The sequence below is a fragment of the Zea mays genome, chromosome 5, assembly GCF_902167145.1.
Source record: "Zea mays cultivar B73 chromosome 5, Zm-B73-REFERENCE-NAM-5.0, whole genome shotgun sequence".
Lineage (NCBI taxonomy): Eukaryota > Viridiplantae > Streptophyta > Magnoliopsida > Poales > Poaceae > Zea > Zea mays.
This window is the reverse complement of record NC_050100.1, coordinates 196,324,542-196,343,856: the sequence shown is the minus strand read 5'-3', so window position 1 is coordinate 196,343,856 and position 19,315 is coordinate 196,324,542. Positions and strand designations below refer to the sequence as shown.

General features: G+C 44.6%; 3 protein-coding genes across 31 annotated transcripts; 1 reads left to right on the top strand and 2 right to left on the bottom strand.

The window, feature by feature from the left end:
- Window positions 1-538: 538 nt before the first annotated feature.
- Window positions 539-1,460, bottom strand: LOC103627508 (NADH--cytochrome b5 reductase 1). Its single transcript, XM_020537773.2, has 3 exons — window positions 1,378-1,460; window positions 978-1,064; window positions 539-880 (listed from the first exon to the last, which is right to left on the bottom strand). The coding sequence occupies exons 1-3, from the start codon at window positions 1,426-1,428 to the stop codon at window positions 788-790; spliced, it is 231 nt and encodes a 76-aa protein (XP_020393362.1). The 5' UTR covers window positions 1,429-1,460; the 3' UTR covers window positions 539-787.
- A 1,399-nt stretch (window positions 1,461-2,859) lies between these two features.
- Window positions 2,860-4,720, bottom strand: LOC103628787 (50S ribosomal protein L29, chloroplastic). The gene is made up of 3 exons (XM_020538232.2): window positions 4,393-4,720; window positions 3,972-4,213; window positions 2,860-3,223 (listed from the first exon to the last, which is right to left on the bottom strand). The coding sequence occupies exons 1-3, from the start codon at window positions 4,718-4,720 to the stop codon at window positions 3,080-3,082; spliced, it is 714 nt and encodes a 237-aa protein (XP_020393821.1). The 3' UTR covers window positions 2,860-3,079.
- An 8,267-nt stretch (window positions 4,721-12,987) lies between these two features.
- On the top strand, window positions 12,988-19,315 carry LOC103627507 (uncharacterized). Of its 29 annotated transcripts, none has more exons than XR_002262503.3 (7): window positions 12,988-13,437; window positions 14,223-14,327; window positions 15,500-15,553; window positions 16,126-16,321; window positions 16,942-16,987; window positions 17,649-17,725; window positions 18,400-19,315. XR_002262503.3 is itself a non-coding variant. In XM_008647795.4 (5 exons), the coding sequence occupies exons 2-5, from the start codon at window positions 14,316-14,318 to the stop codon at window positions 18,931-18,933; spliced, it is 270 nt and encodes an 89-aa protein (XP_008646017.1). In that variant the 5' UTR covers window positions 12,999-13,437; window positions 14,223-14,315; the 3' UTR covers window positions 18,934-19,315. The 29 variants fall into 29 exon arrangements, 2 of the variants coding, with proteins under 2 accessions (XP_008646017.1, XP_008646018.1); XR_002262502.3 differs by having other exon boundaries at window positions 16,936-16,987; XR_004849653.1 differs by having other exon boundaries at window positions 12,989-13,437; window positions 16,936-16,987; window positions 18,810-19,315.

Genomic DNA, 19,315 nt, shown 5'->3' with positions numbered 1-19,315 from the left:
ATTCAACACTTTATCGAAATTAAATAACACTGAAAAAGGATCTACCAAGAGTAAAAGCTCAAATTTGCCCGATAGTAGAAGTAATCATATAGACGCAAAAGGTGGTATTTGTCGGCTCAAACATGCTTGTTAACATACTTCAGAAGCTTGATCTCATCAAGACTCTGATCGAAAAAATCTTTGTTATTTTTTTATAATTTTAACACATACATCCATTCCTGTATGTAAATCATGTGCTTGATGAGGTCTGTCAGTGATTTGATTTGGCGCTCCAGGGAAGCAATTGTCTTCTGGCACTCTGCCAGCTTCCCAGCTGCATTAGCGAGCTCCTTTTCCTACAACAATGACAAACAACATTGGTTGAGGTGACTGCATAACCAAAATGCTTACTCCAGATAAGAAGAGATATTCCCAATCCATGTCACGGTTTAAGGAAACAGCATAACCAAAATGTTTGCTTTTTGGTTGTATATATGAACCAAAAGTAAGGTTGGTTGCATTGCTATGGTTAACTGATGATAGTGAGACATTTCTTATCGCATCCAATGGTCCACATTTAAAATCAATAATGACAATAACAAAATGTTGTCTCTGCCAATGTGGATTTATGTGGAGGTAGATATCATTTGACCTCAAAAATAGAGATTGCAAAAAATGCTGGCGCACTACTAATCATCATGTGATCCTGAATTCCCCCTGATATCAGCTAACGAGCAGAGTCAGGTACTATTCCTGTGACCGAAGAACCATGTCGGTCACTAATTATTATTTGCAAACTTAACATTGCTTAGAACTGGAACTGCATCTCCTTTGTGTAGTTGAGCTCGTCAAGGTGTGCAGCCATGGCCTTGTTCATCGGAGGAGGACCACATCTCAGGATCTGAAATAGGTAAACACATCTCAGGTTAGATACAAGAATAGAGAATACACAATCGATCTTCATAGTGAACTGAAAAAAAATAAGACTCAAGATTCACCTGAATGTCCTCAGCAGGCGCTGGACAATGAGATTGGATCATTTCCTTAGACACAAACCCAACACCACCGTTCCAGTTCTCAGGAGGATGCACAAGTAAAAACACTGTGTATGTCAGATGTCTTTGGAAACAATGTGCTAATTAGTATAACGTAAAGAAGATTTCTCAGGATAATAACTTCAAACGATAGAGAACAACATAGCAAGGAAGTACATTTGGATATTGTTTTAGCTATAACATGAATTCTGCAGTCATTCTAAAAGTTGTGAATAAATGGAGAGTTTGAAGCAGTGAAGCCTGCTGTTCTTTTTACAAAAAAAAACTAATGTGTTCCTATACATGAAATAAAGAATGTTGATACAGTAATACCTTCAAATTTTCTAAAGAATGTGACACAAACCTGATTCAACACATAGTAGATCTTAAAGCGGCCAGGATAGGTTTTGGCCATGTCGTCCAGCCCATCCTGTATGATTGGATTGAATAGAAATTATCAAATTCAGTATGGCAGCCCATCATAAAGAGAGCATGTGCAAATCAGTCTGACAGATAAAAGATAAGAATCCATAACAACAACGTAAAGAAAACAACAGGCAAAGGGGAGATCTGAGATGAGCACTGAGATGAATCCAGGAGATTATTAATTAATTGTCACCTTGAGCATCTGTTGATAGAAAAAACACATAAAAAGAAACCATGTCAACATACCAACATGCCCTCACCTCCAATACTTGCTAGAGTTATTTGGTTGTGTACTACAATATCAAAACAACTAACACTGCCCTCTGGTTTGTGGGTCGGCTGATGGCGAAATTAGACCTGTCACCGCTGGCTTGCGCGCGCGTGTCGAACAGTGTGCTGATGATTCTTGAACTACGAGGATCATATCACATGGATCAGCAATCAGCAACGGATAAATGGAATGGTACAGTGTCAATACCTATTGTAATTTCTAGAGTCCAGACCAAGTCATCAAAATGAGAAGGAAGTCAAACAGTTCACCTCGACCCCTGAAGCACTTCCCTGCAAGACTGTAGGATGGACTCGGCCACTGCGAAATCGAGCAGTCACAGCCCGACAGTGGCCATGAGCCGCACCTTGGTTTCACCCTAGCTCTCCCGCGACACATGGCGCCGGCAAACTCTAATAGCGGTGCCAGAGACAGGCCCGCGTCGTGTCCATCTTGGTGGGGGCAGCTGCGGAGGAGCAAGAGCTAGGGTTTGTACCTTGGGCTCGCCGTGGGCATTACGACGGTGCATCGGGTTGCATGGAAATCTCCCCATAACCAAGGCCACCCCGAGATGTTGTGGTGCCAACATATGCAGCAGCCTCGGCAGCAGCATCAGCCCAGCCACTATCGTCACAGCATACTCTCAGAAAGTTGATTTACTTGCCAGTTCTAAGAATCCGTTGTGCGAGCACTGGAGATATGACCCTCAGCTTGAGCTAGCTTGAGCTTGCTAACATTGACCCTCACATTTCTATTCTATTTTCCTTCGTCCCACCATTTATCTACACAGCGAAATTGTCGCTAACGGCCCTGAAAAAGGCTGCACTTTCCCCACTCATCACTAACCCCCAACATGACACGGTATTGAACCCTAGGGGCAAATGCAGGATTCGTTCCAGACAACACTCAAATGTCGTCCCGGCAGCGGTGCCACCAGAGCATGGCCGACATCGACCAAGACGAGCCCCTCGATCCAAAGGCCCTCGCCGACCCCGACAACAGCTTCTACGAGATCAACGGCGTGAGGCTGCTCACACAAGCAACAAAGATCAGATGCCATATTCACATATACCCGACAAGAAAAATGTCAAATAGGGTTGCAAACAACACAAAAGAATGGTGCAGTGCAGAGGCAGAACCGTGCGTGTGGACGCCATCCTCAATTACTGATAACACAGATAGAAGTGTAAATTTAAATAAGTCAAAATTTACAGAAGAGACTAACAACTGAAATTCAGATTCAGTTAGCAATGCTTAGCAAAATGTAAACATGGAATACATAACAACACAATAAGGGTTGAAATCATGAAGGGACCTTCCTGCAACACTCGCATGAAACGACTTTTGCACATTGCCCTCTTTTTGCGGCTTTCTACTCCTCTTTGTTCCCCCTCAGAGATGGTGGTGGTCTGACCACAATGCTCTGCTTCCATTTCCTATCAAGCTTCCTAGACAATCTTTTATTGATTCCTTGTTCAATTTCCCGCTCTCTTTTCACGGTCAGCATAGGAGCAATCTGAAGATAAAAATGTGAGTGAACAGATAATTCTAAATACATGGTTAACTGGAAAGGAAAAGTGGGAAGTGCAAAATCAGCATTAACTTGACAAATTCCTTTGATCAGACCATGTTAGAGGAACAAAGGTATCAATCTGCAGCGAATTGTTTGTTCTAGTTCTAGGCATGCATATGTTTTCCAGTGAAAAGAAAGTGACAAGTCACTTAAGACAAAGAAGGTGATAAGTGTGATTCCTAATCATCTCGTTGTAAGACATTTGTTTCTATGCCTTGCAGGTCTTTCTCATATGCTGTGAACAATATCCGTATCATTCTGTGGCTTACAAGATTCTTTTATCTGCATTCAGATGTCCACAGAAACAAAAAAATATCCATTTGCAGTGCAGATTGCAATATAAACATATAAAAATTAAGCTTTGGAATATCCTTGTAATCAACTAATACAAAAATCAGGCATAGAACCTTTTCTTCGTTATGAGTTATGACTGAGTCAGAACTCAAACTATATTAAACTCATTGTCACCTAATAATACAGATTATAAAGTGAGCATATGGGGCAGACCCCGTCAACCATATACCATCCATCGTTTGACAAAAGAAACTATCAGTTTATCTTTCATATAACTATATCATAGGATCGACACATTTCCACCAAACTATGCAACTTACTCAGCTGAAGTTCCCAGATAAAGTTAACAAATCTGTCAATAAAACTCATACAGCAATGAATAGAGAGAATAATGTACCCTCTTGCGCATGCGACTGAACTCGCTGTTCTTGAACTCCTGGCGCGCCGAGCGCTTAAGGCGGAGCAGGAAAAGCTCCCCCCTGAGGTCTACCACCTCCTCTTCCATCTGTTCCGTCGTCATGGCCCGGATCTCCTCCAGCTCCTGCTCCCTCTTCGCCATCGCGACCATCGCCGCCGCGCGACGCTCTGTTGGTAGAGAGGCCCCCGCCAGTCCAGCGAACCGCGTCACCGTCGCGCCACCTAATTAAGTCACGGTTTAGCAGAAAGGAGGTGGAAATCCAACCAAGAAATGAACCTGTACGGCTGTGCCAACCTGAGAGCTTACCTCGCCACCGCTGCAGAAAAAAAGACCAAAAGAGCTTACCTCGCCGCCGCTGTAGATCCTTAAGGAGGCGTCGGCTCAATCCGGGGATCTGAACCGCAGGGGAGAGACATGGCCGCGGTGTCTGCCCGAACCATCCTCGAGCCGAGCGCGCCGCCATGGTGGATGTACTTGAGCCTAGACTCGACGCACTGGACCCGCGCCAGGTCGATGATCGGTGCACGCGTCTCCTCGTTGCGCACGAACACGAGCGCGGCATGTCGTTGATCGGTGTCGTTGCGCTGGTCGTCTCCGCCACGCTGACCTCGATGGTAGCATGCGACGGCGGCCACAACCTCCACACAGGCGGCAAACTCGCGCCGCGACTGCTTCAAAGCTAGGTTGTACAGGGAGATCCGCGGACGGTGGCCAGGGGGGAGATCCATGGTCGTGCAGGGAGATCCGCGGACGGCAGGGTTGGGGAGGAGCACCCAATGCGGCGCTTGACGGTCGGCGACGGGAGGCGCGGTGGCTAGAGGTCCGGGCGGCGAGCTCCATGGCGACCAGAGGGGCGCAGGGAGAGGAGGCCGAGGAAGATCCGATTCGCCGTCAAGTGCCACGCTAGATGCACTTGACGGCGACGAGCTCTCGAGTCTCGCGGTTGCGCATCAGCCGCGCCACCCCGAAGTTCCCCGACCCAATGTCCCGCCACCGCCTCGTCGCTGCCTCCGCCCCCGGCCCCCTGGCTAGCGGCTAGCCCAGCCCCGCGCGTTCTCCTCATCCGGGAGCAGCCTGCTGGGTTTGCTGCCGAAGCCTGGCGATCAGCGAGTGGTGGTGGGAGCGCAGCGTGGGGGCAAGCCGCCATACGGACCGAGCAGGGAGGGGAGGGGGAGGGAAGGAAGGTGAGGAGAGACTGGGGAGCTTGACGGGGAAGCGGCGGGATCGGGTCTCGGTCGCGTGGGAGAGGAGGCACCGATGACGGGGGACGGGATCCAGATCTAGGCGGACGAGGGGTGGGAGCGCTGCCGCGCTGCGTGATTGACGGAAGCGGGTGCGGGAGCAAGGTGTCGCGGCTGCAGAGGCAGAACCGTGCGTGTGCACGCCTACAATACTAACATAAGTAGTAGTAGAGATGAGAGTGCAATCCGCATGGCGGATAATCCCGTTGAGCACAGCCGCACTAAGCACATAGCCATTCGATATCACTTTTTGAGGGATCACCAACAAAGGGGGATATTGAGATAGCCTATGTGAGCACCAAAGAACAATTAGCCGATATCTTCACCAAGCCATTAGATGAGAAAACTTTTACCAAACTTAGGCATGAGCTAAACATTCTTGATCCTAGGAATTTTGATTGATATTTTGCACACATAGCTCATTTATGTACCTTTGATCATATCTTTCATTTGCTATGACTAATGTGGTTTTCAAGTGTATTTTATGCTAAGTCATAGATTGAAAGGGAAATGGAGTCTTCGGCGAAGACAAGGCTTCCACTCCACTCCATCATACTATGTATCCTTCGCCGTCACTCCGTATCGCTCTCCACTTTGGTATAATCCTTCACTCATAACTTATTTGCCAAAGGGGGAGAAAGTTTGACAAAGGGCTCTAATGACTCCGTTTTTGGCGATTCATGCCAAAGGGGGAGAGAGTATTAGCCCAAAGCAAAAGGATCGCACCACCACGCCAATTTCAAAAAGTTTTAAATGTTGCTTTCAATTGGTATTGTATTTGTGATATTTCAAAAATTGGTATCTTTTGAAAGAAATTCTATCTCAATTAGTATCTAAGATATTTGATCTTCTTTCAAAATGAAAACCCTCTTGAACACTAAGAGGAGAATTTCATTAAGGGGGAGTTTTGTTGTAGTCAAAGAAAAAGCATTTGAAACAGGGGGAGAAAATTTCATATCTTAAAAATGCTTCTCGAAAACTTATTCATATACCTTTGACTATTTGCAAAAAGACTTTGAAAAGAATTTCCAAAAGAATTTGCAAAAACAAAACAAGTGGTGCAAGCGTGGTCCAAAATGTTAAAATAAATAAAGCAATCGATGCATATCCTATGAATGTATAAATTGGTTTAATTCCAAGTAACCTTTGCACTCACCTTATGCAAACTAGTTCAATTCTGCACTTATATATTTGCTTTAGGCTTGTGTTGGCATCAATCACCAAAAAGGGGGAGATTGAAAGGGAAATAGGCTACAACCTTTTCCTAATTGATTTTGGTGGTTGAATTGCCCAACACAAATAATTGGACTAACTAGTTTGCTCTAGATCATAAGTTTTACAGGTGCCAAAGGTTCAACACAAACCAATAAAAAGTCCAAGAAAAGGGTTCAAATAAAAGGAGCAAAGAAAACCGAAGGCTGCCCTGGTCTGGCGCACCGAACTGTCCGGTGTGCCACCGGACAGTGTCCGGTGCACCAGGGAGAATCCCCTCCAACTGCTAAGCTTCGGGTTTCTAAAAATGGCTCTCTGCTATAATTCACCGGACTGTCCAGTGTAGCACCGGACTGTCCGGTGTGCCAGCGGAGCAACGACCTCCAAGCGCAACGGTCGGTTGACAGGTGAACAGTGCGCGGACTGCGCGCGCAGAAGTCAGAGCAGGCGCAGATGGTGCACCGGACAGTGAACAGGAGCTGTCCGGTGCACCACCGGACTGACCGGTGGCCCCACTTGTCAGAGCTCCAACGGTTGAACCCCAACGGCTGGGTGACGTGGCTGGCGCACCGGACTGTCCGGTGCGCCCTTCGACAGCAGCCCCTCCCAACGGCAACTTTGGTGGTTGGGGCTATAAATACCCCCCCAACCACCACACTTCACTGCATCTAAGTTTTTTTAGACATTCCACTCAATACAAGAGCTAGTGCATTCAATACAATACACAAATAGAGTGAATCAAAATCTCTCCAAGTCCCAATTCCACTCAAAGCAATAGTGACTAGAAGAGAGAGTTTTGTTGTGTTCATTTGAGCTCTTGCGCTTGGATCGCTTTTCTTCTTCCTCCATTCTTGTTCTCAACTCACTTGTAATCAAAGCAAGAGACACTAAGTTGTGGTGGTCCTTGTAGTGGACTAAGTGTCCCGTTTGATTGAAGAGAAAAGCTCACTCGGTCTAGGTGACCGTTTGAGAGAGGGAAAGGGTTCAAAGAGACCCGGTCTTTGTGACCACCTCAACGGGGAGTAGGTTTGCAAGAACCGAACCTCGGTAAAACAAATCACCGTGTCATCCGCCTTATTTGCTTGTGATTTGTTTTTTGCCCTCTCTTTCGGACTCAACTTTATTTCTAACGCTAACCCCGGCTTGTAGTTGTTCTTAAACTTTATAAGTTTCAGATTTGCCTATTCACCCCCCCTCTAGGCGACTTTCAAAGAACATGAGTCAGTTAAGAATTATTGTGACTGCCTGAGGAACTTACACTCCTCTGTTTGGTCGAAGGTGTAGATGTCATCGACATAGCAGATACAGTTGAGGTATCTACCACCCTGCTTGACATCGAAGTCGATGATGCGTGCCAGACCTTCACACTCACGGGCGCCGCTCATGTCCCCCTGGTCCTGGAGTTGACGCGCCTTCTGCAGCCTCTCCTCCCTCAGCCTCTCCGCCTCTGCCGCCCGGTCGGCCTCGGTCATACCGGAGAGATCCGAAGGCCTCTTCAGGTTGGTAAGGCGCGAGTACTCGCGCGTCAAGGCCCGTTGACGCATCGTCAAGCAGAGCAGGAACTCGTCGGCTGCTGCTCCAAGCTCCTCTTTGGCGAGAATCCTGTCATCTATTGCGTCCTCGAATAGCAATTGCAGACATGTCATGCGCTCCTCCAACTCCTGCGCCTCTTGTCACGTGTGCGTCGTCCTCTTGTCTGCCTCCTCCGGCGGCATCAACCAAGGCAACGCCTCTGTCGATCGGTCCAACTCGCTCATGCCTGAGAGATCTAGATCCAACTTGGCAGATGCGAGGCGCAACCACTCCCGCAACAAGGACTGTCGCTGCTCCTCACCGAATCGGCTGCCAGCGACAATCCTTGCGGTCGCAATTTTGTCCCTGAGAGAGTCCAAACACTCCTCCAACTCATGTGCCTCTGGTGGCCCCGTTCGCCTCCTCTTTGCCTCCACCAATGTCTCCCCCTCCGCCATGATCGATCGATCCATGATGAACACCCTAAAACGCCTTTGCCGAACAAGGGGGAAAGGCCAATCTAGGATTATAGGTCTTGAACTTTTATGATGTACGAGCACTTTCGCGGAGGCTGCGCGGCCGCAGAGGAGGCAGAGGGGCTGCACGCGTTTGTGAAGGCTGCGCGCATTCGAGGAGGGGCACGTGGGAGCCGATGGAGGGACGACGCGACTGCCAGTAGAGCTGTGTCGGGGATGCCGGAGCTGCGTGCTGTGGTGGCGGGATGGAGGAGGCGAGGCTTATCAGGCCAGTGGCGGCCTCTGCACGAACATCGGTGCCGCCCTAGTAAGAAAGCGGTGGGCCGAGGCGACGAGTCGGAGGCGGTGGAGGGCTAGTGCCCGTCGCTGTGGTGGAGGTTGTTGATAGGCTCGTCGCGGCGGTGAAGCGAGTCAAGGGTGAAAGGGAAATTGGGTTAACCATTTCCTATAACTAATTTTGGTGGTTGATAATCAACACAAACATATAGACTAACTAGTTTGTTCTAGAATTCATGTATTACAGGTGCATAAGGTTCAACACAAACCAAGAAAGAAATCAAGTTAGGGACTCAATTTGAAACGGAGCAAAGAACTTGAGTGTGCTGAGAATTGGCGCACCAGACTGTCCGGTGTGCCACCGGACAGTGTCCAGTGCACTAGGGCCATACAGCTGTCAACCAGCCACTCTCGGGAAAATGAAGTCGCGCTCCGCTATAATTCACCGAACTGTCCGGTGAGCCAGCGGAGCAACGACTATCTGCGCCAACGGTCGACTGCAAAAGTACCTGCCACGGTGAACAATGCGCGACAGAGTCAGAGCAGCGAAGTCAGAGGGGCACCGAACTGTCCGTTGTGGCACCGGACTGTCCGGTGCCGCAAGAAGACAAAGCTCCAACGATCGACCCAGCTCCGAACCCTAACAGTCAGGTGATGTGGCGGCACACCGGACAAGAAACAGTGCCTGTCCGGTGGCGCACCGGACTGTCCGGTGCGCCCATTGCCAGCAGCCTTGGCCAACGGCTACAAGGTGGTTGGGGGCTATAAATACCCCGCCAACCACCACAACCTTTGGCATCCAAGTTTTCTGAAGATCACATTCAATACAAGAGCTCTAGCATTCATTCTAAGACACAATACAAAAGATCAAATCCCCTCCAAGTCCCAAATTCATTCTAAACACTTAGTGGCTTGTGAGAGAGAGATTTTTGTGTTCATTTGTGCTCTTGTCGCTTGGATTGCCTTTCTTCTTTTCCCACTCTTATTCTCAAGTGCTTTGTAAGCTAAGCAAGAGACATCAAGTGTGTGGTGGTCCTTGTGGGGTCTTAGTGACCCGTGAGATTAAGGACGAAGGCTCACTCGGTCTAAGTGACCATTTGAGAGAGGGAAAGCGTTGAAATAGACCCGGTCTTTGTGACCTCCTCAACGGGGACTAGGTTCTTTGGAACCGAACCTCGGTAAAACAAATCATCGTGTCATTCGCATTGATTCTTGTTTGACTTGTTTTCCCCTCTCTTTCCGACTTGAATCTAACTCTAACGCTAACCCCGGTTTGTAGTGTGTGTTTAAAGTTATAAATTTCAGGTTTCGCCTATTCACCCCCCTCTAGGCGACTTTCAAAGGGCTTCGAAGCAGGCGGAACAGGAGGAGGCGGCGCCAAGCTATGGTTTGGGCGAGGCGAGACCAGTGCTCGGGGGACCGCGGCGGGCCGCCCAACCGAACCTGATTGGGGTTCGGGCGAGGACCACGGGTTAAATCACGAAAAGACGAAGGACCTTTCTGCAAAACAACGACCGCAAAACGCAGGGAGAGCTCGAAATGGGTTCAGGTTTTAAGGAACTAGAGTTCCTATTATTTTGCAGTTCATGAGGGAAAACAATTTCAGAGCACATTGCTCATAATATAATCAGTCTCCATCTAATATAATATAAGCTATATTATCTTCATAGACAATGGTAATTGATTCCAATAAACGTATACCACATCATTGTAGTATATATAGTTTACCATTCTACGAAGCCATGCACATATTTGGAGACTACATGTAATATTATTATTATTTCAGAATGATCGGTAGTAGTAGTAGTCAGGAAAGTTCGATTGGTTGATTTCCAAGAAATAGTCATCCTACCTTGTAAGTATACAAAGTTGATTTATGATCTAGCATTGTAGGGATTTGCTAGATAACCACAACACTGGTATATATACAATCAAAGTCAGATCTCGGTTTCTCACATAGAAAAGACCCAAGACATGTTGTGCCTTTGAGATACCCGAAGAAATGCTTTCACTCTTTTCAAATGACATTTGGTAAGAGCACCGCTATATCTCGTAAGTAGAATCATTGTAAATTGCAATGTCTGGTCATATATTACTTACACAGTATATTAGCGCATCAATGGTACAAAGATACAGGTATTCTGAACCCAAAATCCCTTTTCTACCTTCCCTTAGTCAGAATTAATGGGCCTTCCTCCACGCCAAGAGATTTTTCAACTATACGTGGTCTGGATGGACATATCTTATGCATATGAAATTTATCAAATATACTAGCTGAGGGCCCGTGCGTTGCAACAGGAATATATAATACCAGTATACTATGATAACTTATATACAAAATGTGTGTTATATTGTTATGAGAAAAGGTTTCATAATCAATTTGTGATCCTGGCCATACATAAATTTTGTTATTTTAATCTAGTTGTTTCACCACTACATTGCAATCATCAGTATCATGCAGACTTCGATATATGCCACGATTCGTATGGTCTCATCATTGGAGAGCACATTCCACACATGCCGGAAGAAATTCCCTCGTACATCGTTAGTCATCAGACACGCACCACCATACACTCTTGCTTAAACAAAAAGACAAGTGTGTGTTTGCGAAGAGAATTAAAGGCAGGCCGTCACAAAAGCTACCCTAAAGGTGGCGAGGATGACAAACTGGTCACTGTTGTCGATCCTTCTCTGCGTCACCTCTGGCGCCAAGATGACGCCACAGTCCTCGATAAGTAGTCGTCGAACGCGTGCGACATGACGAGTACTTATGACTCTTGGTTGGGCTGCCAAACGAAGTGCACCCTGGACTCATCAGCGAGGTAGTACCCTGGCTGTTGCACCACCGGATGCGCTACTCCATTACATACATCATGTTCGAGGACACTCACACAATATCAGCAACGACCATCGTCCCAGCGCACAAGAATTCATGTCCGGTCAGTAGCGACTTACATGGCAGGTTGGGCTTCAGGTGGACGATGACCTGGATGGCGTGATGGCGTCGTCGTCGGATACGGTGTCCAGAACAACCCGAGAGTTGTCGACGTTGGCGACAACCGTGAGACCCCCTGCTTAACAATGGACAACGTGGTGTAGCTGCTCTGGACCGCGTCCAAGCGGCAGCTTCGCCGGAGCTTGTCGTACACAGCGGCGCATGCGACCACGTAGGACTGCTTCTAGAGGTCGAACTGGGAGTCGCCAAGCTTCTTCTCATCATCGATAAGCGACGCCAACGCGAGTGCCTCCTACTAATGGTGTTTGTTCAGGGTTTCAAGTAAGAAACATGGATTCATGGCGTTGGTTTATGAAAATAATTCACAAATATGATTCATGGAAAAAAAATATTACGAAGAATAAATGTCACGCGTGCAAAAAAGGGAATTTAAGTATAAAACATTATTCAAACAAAATAAATTGCATGCAAAGCTCTCCTTTAAATAATATTACCTACATCTAAAAATATAATTCAAGAATCTCGGTGATACTTATCTACTACTACGCATTGTGCAAGAGTAGCAAGTGAGCTTGGTGAAAGATGTAGTAGATATGTTTCCTATCATAGATACAAACATAAACATACATGTGATGTAGCGGTAGCTACTTTTGGCCTTTGCTTGAGAGGTTACGGGTTCAAATCCCCCTGGAGACACTATGTTGGGCCTGCATGGGCCCAATGCCCGCAAGGCTATGCCAGATTTGAACTCCGCTTTTGACGAGCTAGGCCATGAGCCACTGAACAGGTGAGCTCAGTCCTTAGTATATAGACATGTATAAAGGAGAGAAGAGAATTCAAATTGACTAGGAAAGAAATTCTCCCCCGTCCTAGATTAGAATTCGTTTAATTTTTTATGTCATGTTTAATCGGTCCGTCTTATTCAAAAATTATAATTATTATTAAAAAATCAAATAAATTATAAGTTGAAACGGATGAAGTATTTTAGTAGAGACCATAATCTCTACTACTTATTAAGACTGCAATAGTAGTCTGCCTCTGACGTGTTCTGCCTCTCACTTGTTCTGCCACCGACCTGTTCTGCCACCGACGGTCGTACAGCCCCGTGCCAAAAAATCATTTTGATGTGGCACTAGAGGCGTTAGTATGAACAACAAACAACACACACTAATGCTTATAAGCCACGTTTCGACGTTTTCAGTGGCCGGTATGGCACTAATCAAAAACCCCATAGCAGCGCCTGTGTCCGAGCGGTTTATGCAGCCCAATGGTTCGTGCGGCCCAACAGTTGGTGCGGCCCATTGTGCAGCCCAGCCTACCGCGCCTGTCATCTTCTTCGATGTGGGCGGTGCCCTCCACTCCACGACGGCGCGCCGCACTCTGCCCACGACCTCGACCTCCTCCCCCATGACCACGACCTCAACCGCTCTGCCAGCTCCGCCACTTACGCACGCACGACCTCAACCTCGCCTGATTCAGCGCATAGAAGAGCGTGTGGCGTCGAGGTCGAGCGTGCGGCGCCGAGGTCGAGCGTGCGTCACCGAGGGAGAGGAAAACCACTGAGCGTTATTTCCTAAGCCTCCTGCTTGATGTCTCCACCGTCCCTCAACGCAATTGCCGCCGCCCGGGATGCGCTCCACCCCCGCCCGCTAATCGTCCCCTTGCAACTGCCGCCGCGGCCGCCAATCGGCCCCCAAGAACCAAAGGTTCGAGCTCCGCAGGTGGCAAGCTCCTTCTTCATCCACGCCCTCCCTCCGCCTTGAGAACCAGAGGTCCGAGCTCTACAAGCCCCCTTCCCCCTTCCTCCACGCCCTACGTTCTTGATTGATTCCTGTTTGCTTGTGATTTTGCATTTCGGAAATCGAATCCTGTCGTTCTTGGGGATCATTGGGGGGCGATTTTAGGATACACGAGGCCGCTGCCTGGGCTTGCCGCCCTTGGGTTTCTTGTCGGTGCTGCTGCTCTTTGGGCTCCTCTGCCCGAAGAGCTTGGGCATGAAGCATGTGGGCTGGGCGCAAGTGCTTGGGGTCGGGGCTCATGGAAGATTTCATCAGCATCGACGAGACCGCGTAGCCTGCCTGAAAGATCAGGTGGTGGGGCATGTGTCGCTGCCGCGGCACGCGGTGCCGCTGGCGGTCTCTGTACTGCAGCTTCGTCCGGTGCCGCCGCAGCCAGTCCAGCGCCCCCCCGGTCGCCGTTCCCTTGTGAGTGTCCCCGTTCTGAGATTTAGAAGTTTTGAAACTTCCGCCTCTCTGTTTGGTACGGGGTTCGTTTTGCTCGATGACCGAGCCCGTTGTCGTCTTGATCCATATGCTGAACATGGGATCGTTCGATTTCCTGAGCCTCACCACGAGGCAGTTCCCAAATTTTAGTGTGGCCTTGTCATTCCTCGGAAAAGAAGGCACATATTTGTGTTAGATGAGCTTATTGATCTTAAACTAACAATTCTATGAAATTTTCAGTGTATTCTCCCTGCCGAAGATCCAAATATTTCAAGTTCTCTCTTTAAAATTTGCATCTTGCTCGTGTTCTAATTGTGCTTTGGGACCTTGTGTAGGAAACCAGAGTCACCAAAACTACGGGCAAGACTGTACGAAGGGAAACATAGTACTCCCACGAAGAAGAAGTGCTGCAACTGCAGGAACTCCAAATGTTTGAAGTTGTAAGTCAGATTCTATCATTAGCTTGAGAAAAATAAAATATGGCAAAGAACGTTTTCCTATGTGGATAGTGTTATCTTTTTATCAATATGGATTCTTTGACTTGACGTAGAAGAGTCAATGAGCTGGAGTGTTGTATAGATAGTCAAAATATGCTTATCATTCCTGGACGGAGGGTTTATGCTTATTTAATATTTATATGGCATTATAGACGTGGATCTGCTTTAGCTATGACATTATCACCGAAACTTCTTCATGATTTCCAAATAAATAAACTTCACTCAAATGGTACGTAGGGGGTGCTTGATTTCTAGGGACTAATTTTTAGTCACTCCATTTTAGTCTTTAAATTGCTAAACACGGAAATTAAAACTCGATTTTCGTTTCCGTATAGTATTTGACAATTTAGAGACTAAAATGGAATAAAAGGGGGGACTAAAATTAGTCCCTAGAAAACAAACACCCCCTTAGACTAGAATTATAAGCTAAGTAATACACTCACAGACAACAAAGAACTTATGTTGTTTGATTACTCATTAAGTAAATATCACTCCTTATCAAATATAAAAGTTGCTAAAGTTATCATTTGAACTACATCTTTGAGATATGTAGAAAAGTACCTTGGTAAGGTTTATGTGCTTGGCCAAGTACTGCTATGAAAGTATAATTGCGAAGCTTAAAAAGAAGAATATGCATTGAGTCCATTCTGTAATGGCTGTTATATAGTATAGAATAGAACTCGATTTTTTGTTTGAAACATAGCGACACAGTATTTCTGTACTATGATCTTACATATGAAATTATGAAATGCATTGAACTACACTTTTTGAGCAGCTGTAAAGTTTAATTAACTTTTTAAATTTCTCTGTCCAAGGTGCACTTCTGATAGGATTTTAATGCAGAGCATCTATGAGGCCCGAGCACTTGCATAGGAAAGCGAGTAGAAACATATTGAATTGTGACCTTTATTTTTTAGTCAGATCTAGCTTACTGAGTAATCGGTCACTGTCAGCTTTTCAACCCGTGTTGAGCATAAAGTGGAGCCTTGCTGCTTATGCATCCATTCGTAATATGTGATATATCTCCTAAAGTTATTGGGTCTTTTGCAGGGGAAAGTCACCCTTGTGATTTTTATGTCTATTTTTTAGGGACTGACGTGTTTGTTCTGATGTAGGTTTCGAGTGGCTTCGCATCGCAGGCTGCCAAGCCCACCGAGAAGCAGGTCAAGGTACTTGCCTTATCCGTGATGAGCGAATGTAGTTGTAAAATGGGAAACGTTGCTGTTTTATTATATGGCCGGGAGTGGTGAACTGGTGATAGGCTACTCTTGTCAGTGCATATGTATTATTTGCAACCCATGGATTATGCAACTATTTCTCTATTATATTTATATTTTTTCCCTGATAGTGCCTTCATGTTTTGTGTTGTGCTTTCACATCTTGATATTATGTGCCTCAGTCAAAGTTTCATATTTGTTTCTATTGTTTTCTTGGTTCAAATCATGCGTTGCTTGATGGTGCTGCTGATTTAGCTCTAGAGATATGGGGGAAACTACGGAGGAGGAACAAATACATAGTGATATTGCCAGCTGGCCTGGCATTAATATGTCTGTAAAACCTACCAACTCCAGCCTTAAGTTGTATGGTGGTGCAGCTTTTGGGAGACATGCATGATTTCATTGTGTAATGTATTTAATGAAATGCCCACAAGTCCAGTCTCAAGGGAGAAGGTAGTCTTTAGCCTGCAACCATACACATACACAATTTATTACGAGAATTGCTTATATAATTATGTCATTAGGTTGCAAACATACTACTTGCTCATGTTGGATGACATGGAAGCAGTAGGTTGACCAAGGCAACAGCTGAGATAGCTCGTGCAGCCAACCGATCATGGCTTGCTCTTCTTATCGATACTGCATGTGACCAGTTTTCATTTATCCTACAAAGTCTGTTTGATCTCGCTATGGAGCACAACCGCAATAAGGACTCACAATGTAAGAGCTTGACCTTGCTATTCATGCTGGTTCGTCTTGCTTTACATTTGCCTGGGTATCATTTGGTTCACAGTGAAGTAAATTATAATTGTTTAGTAAATATTTCATTTTATTTTGTTCTACATGTTCATCAAAAGGTAGGCAAGGATTGCATTTTCTCTACTGCATATTTAGTCATCTGCATTCCCCAACTTATGCTGTAAATTTTGCTACCAAATTATGCTGTAGATTTTGCTTTGCGATATCTCAGTAATTGCAGGAGCATAATTTGGTAGCTAATGTGTTATTGTTTTGGTCTTCCCAATGACGACTGTTGTTGGCACTTGGCAGGATGATTTTGTACGTCGTTTGTGCCAAACTGTTTTAGTTTTGACCAGGTTTATATGAAAAATAGTTACACAAGTACATTGTAAAAGTTATTTTATAATTAATATAGTGATACTAATTTAGTGTTCTACATGTTGATATTTTTTACTATACTTTAGTCAACCCTAACTTCGTTTTGACCCAAGAATTTTGGAATGGACAGAATGGTTCTTTCATTAATCCATTGTTTTGTTTTATATGTTGATCAGCCCATCACAATGCCTTTGACAGTGACTTTGCTTTTTAAGGTGCAGTCAATACACATGGCATCCATCAAATTACAGAAGAAGTTATTTGTAGGTATCTAAGAAGTTGGAGTTGCATCAAAAGGCGAGGGTGTCGCTAAGTTCCAACATGCATTAAAATTCTATTTTTGTGATATAATATTTTATTAAATAATTTGTGTGTCTTTGCAACGCACTAGCATTACGCAAACTCAAATAGAAATTTATATATTATAGTCATTCTTGTCATTCCGTATCTATGTTTTATTCTAATTTTTAACTTTCGTGGCAACGCACGGGCACATACCTATTATTTCATGATGTGTGATCTCTTTCTAAGACTTCTATTTCCATCTGAACTACAATATATGATATTTATCATCATTTTTTTCTAGATCCATCTTTCATCCCATCCACTCTCTGAAAATCTAAGCTTGAATGCCCAATACTAAATTTTGCATTATGGAAGCAGTTTGAACAAAGAACAATCTCTGTCACTTTGTGTGGCCCACCAGTAAAAATAAGACAACTTGTTAGTCTGATTATATGCTTCTTTGATTAAGAGGGCTATGTTCAAATAAAACATTCCAGTAAACTGGACAAAGTATCTTGAACTGGAAGAAGCCTTTCAAAAATACACATCCTTTTTCTACAGTTCAATAACTCACAACTTCAATTCTGGATGCAAGTGTTTATTATTCTACACTCTGCTGATTCAGACCTGAAAATGTTTGCAGTTGCAAAGAGAATATCAAATAAAATACTTGTTGAGCTTAAGTTTCTTCATCAAATCATTTTTGGGAGGCTTCAAATGGTAATTAGTATGTAAATATTGTGCTTTTGCAATGGATGATGCATATTTCTGTTATGGTTTTTCTAGACTTCAGTTAATCATTTCATCCGAGTCATTTAAAAGCATAGTAAAATGTGTGATGGGATCATGATTGATATTTGTAAAGAATACGTTCTTATATTTAATGATTCCTTGTATGTGGGTCATGAATACATAATTCACTTGACCTAAATGACATTTTTAGTAACTTGTATTATTCATGCCTGCGGACCAAACAATGTAATGTATTTTTGTTGGCTTTGTTGATTATGTTTGTCTGATTCAAACCAAACAGTGTAATGTAATGTAATGAGGAAGTACTACTGGAGCCAAACCAAACAAATAGTGTATTTTGTTCTCTTGTAATTGTTACTGTCGGCAAAGGTCCCATTACCATACGTATATAAACACTGACAGACTGTTATTTCAAGACCATACTTCCTCATCTGCAAGTCACTAGGATCTGTTGGCATAGCTATGTATTATTCAAGGACCACCATTTCCTAAATGGTGTTTTCAATAGCTATGTATTATTTAGTTTTGATCATGACTACATTGATAATATAGCTAGCTAGAATAATGTGAGTAAGTGTTGTGTCACCTTGAACCATATTAGTATAGGTTTGTGATGCTTTTTTGCATTTTCACCTTTTCAGTTCTATGAACACAATGATAATAAGATGAGCTACCCAGCAATGGCTCAACTTCTGTCAAATATACTCTACTACAAGAGAAATTGATTGGGATAACATCTCTACTACTATGAAGAATCTAAGGGGTAGGATGTCTCCCCTGGTTCAATTGAAAGTAGATGAGAAGAGTAAGGAACACAAAAAATACCTAAGGAGGATGTTGTATACCTAAAAGTTGGATTGCAACTTGAGTATGATAGGGGAACTACGATGGGGAACAGTTGGAGTAATGATGCTGGTACTAAAATTTTTTCTATGCCTGATGATGAGTACATATCAGAAGATACAATTGTTGTTTATGATAAGCTAAATCCTGTAAATCCAAACTTCTATTTAACATGACTCTCTTTATTTCCACTTTACATGAAAAGTAGCACTATACCATGGTTTGGTGAAAGGAGAGAAGATGAAGGTGCTGGTACATCACAATCAATACTAGAAGCAAGACAGACGCACCCACTATTGTTACTGAAGGTCAAGATGCACAAGATGATCTGACAACACCACATGCACCTAAGATGTCCAAAAAGATTACTCCAAGGAAGAAAAGCAATTGAACTACCTTATGTATATTCAAAATTAGTGTATTATCCACTATGTTGTGTCAAGAACTATGACTTCAAAATTAGTGTGTCATGAACTATGCTGTTTCATGAACTATGTCTTCAAATTCTGGGAAGTGGAGTGCAGTTTCTTGTATAATTTTGAACATGTCCATGTGCACCTACTCTGCTAATTGTGTCATGGACTGACATGAATTATGTCATGAACTCTGCCAACTGTGTCATGAACTGGGAAGTGGAGTGCACCAACCGTGTCATGAACATGTCCAGTTTACTGCAACTCTGCCAATGATAATAAAATGTCCAGTTTGTAGGAC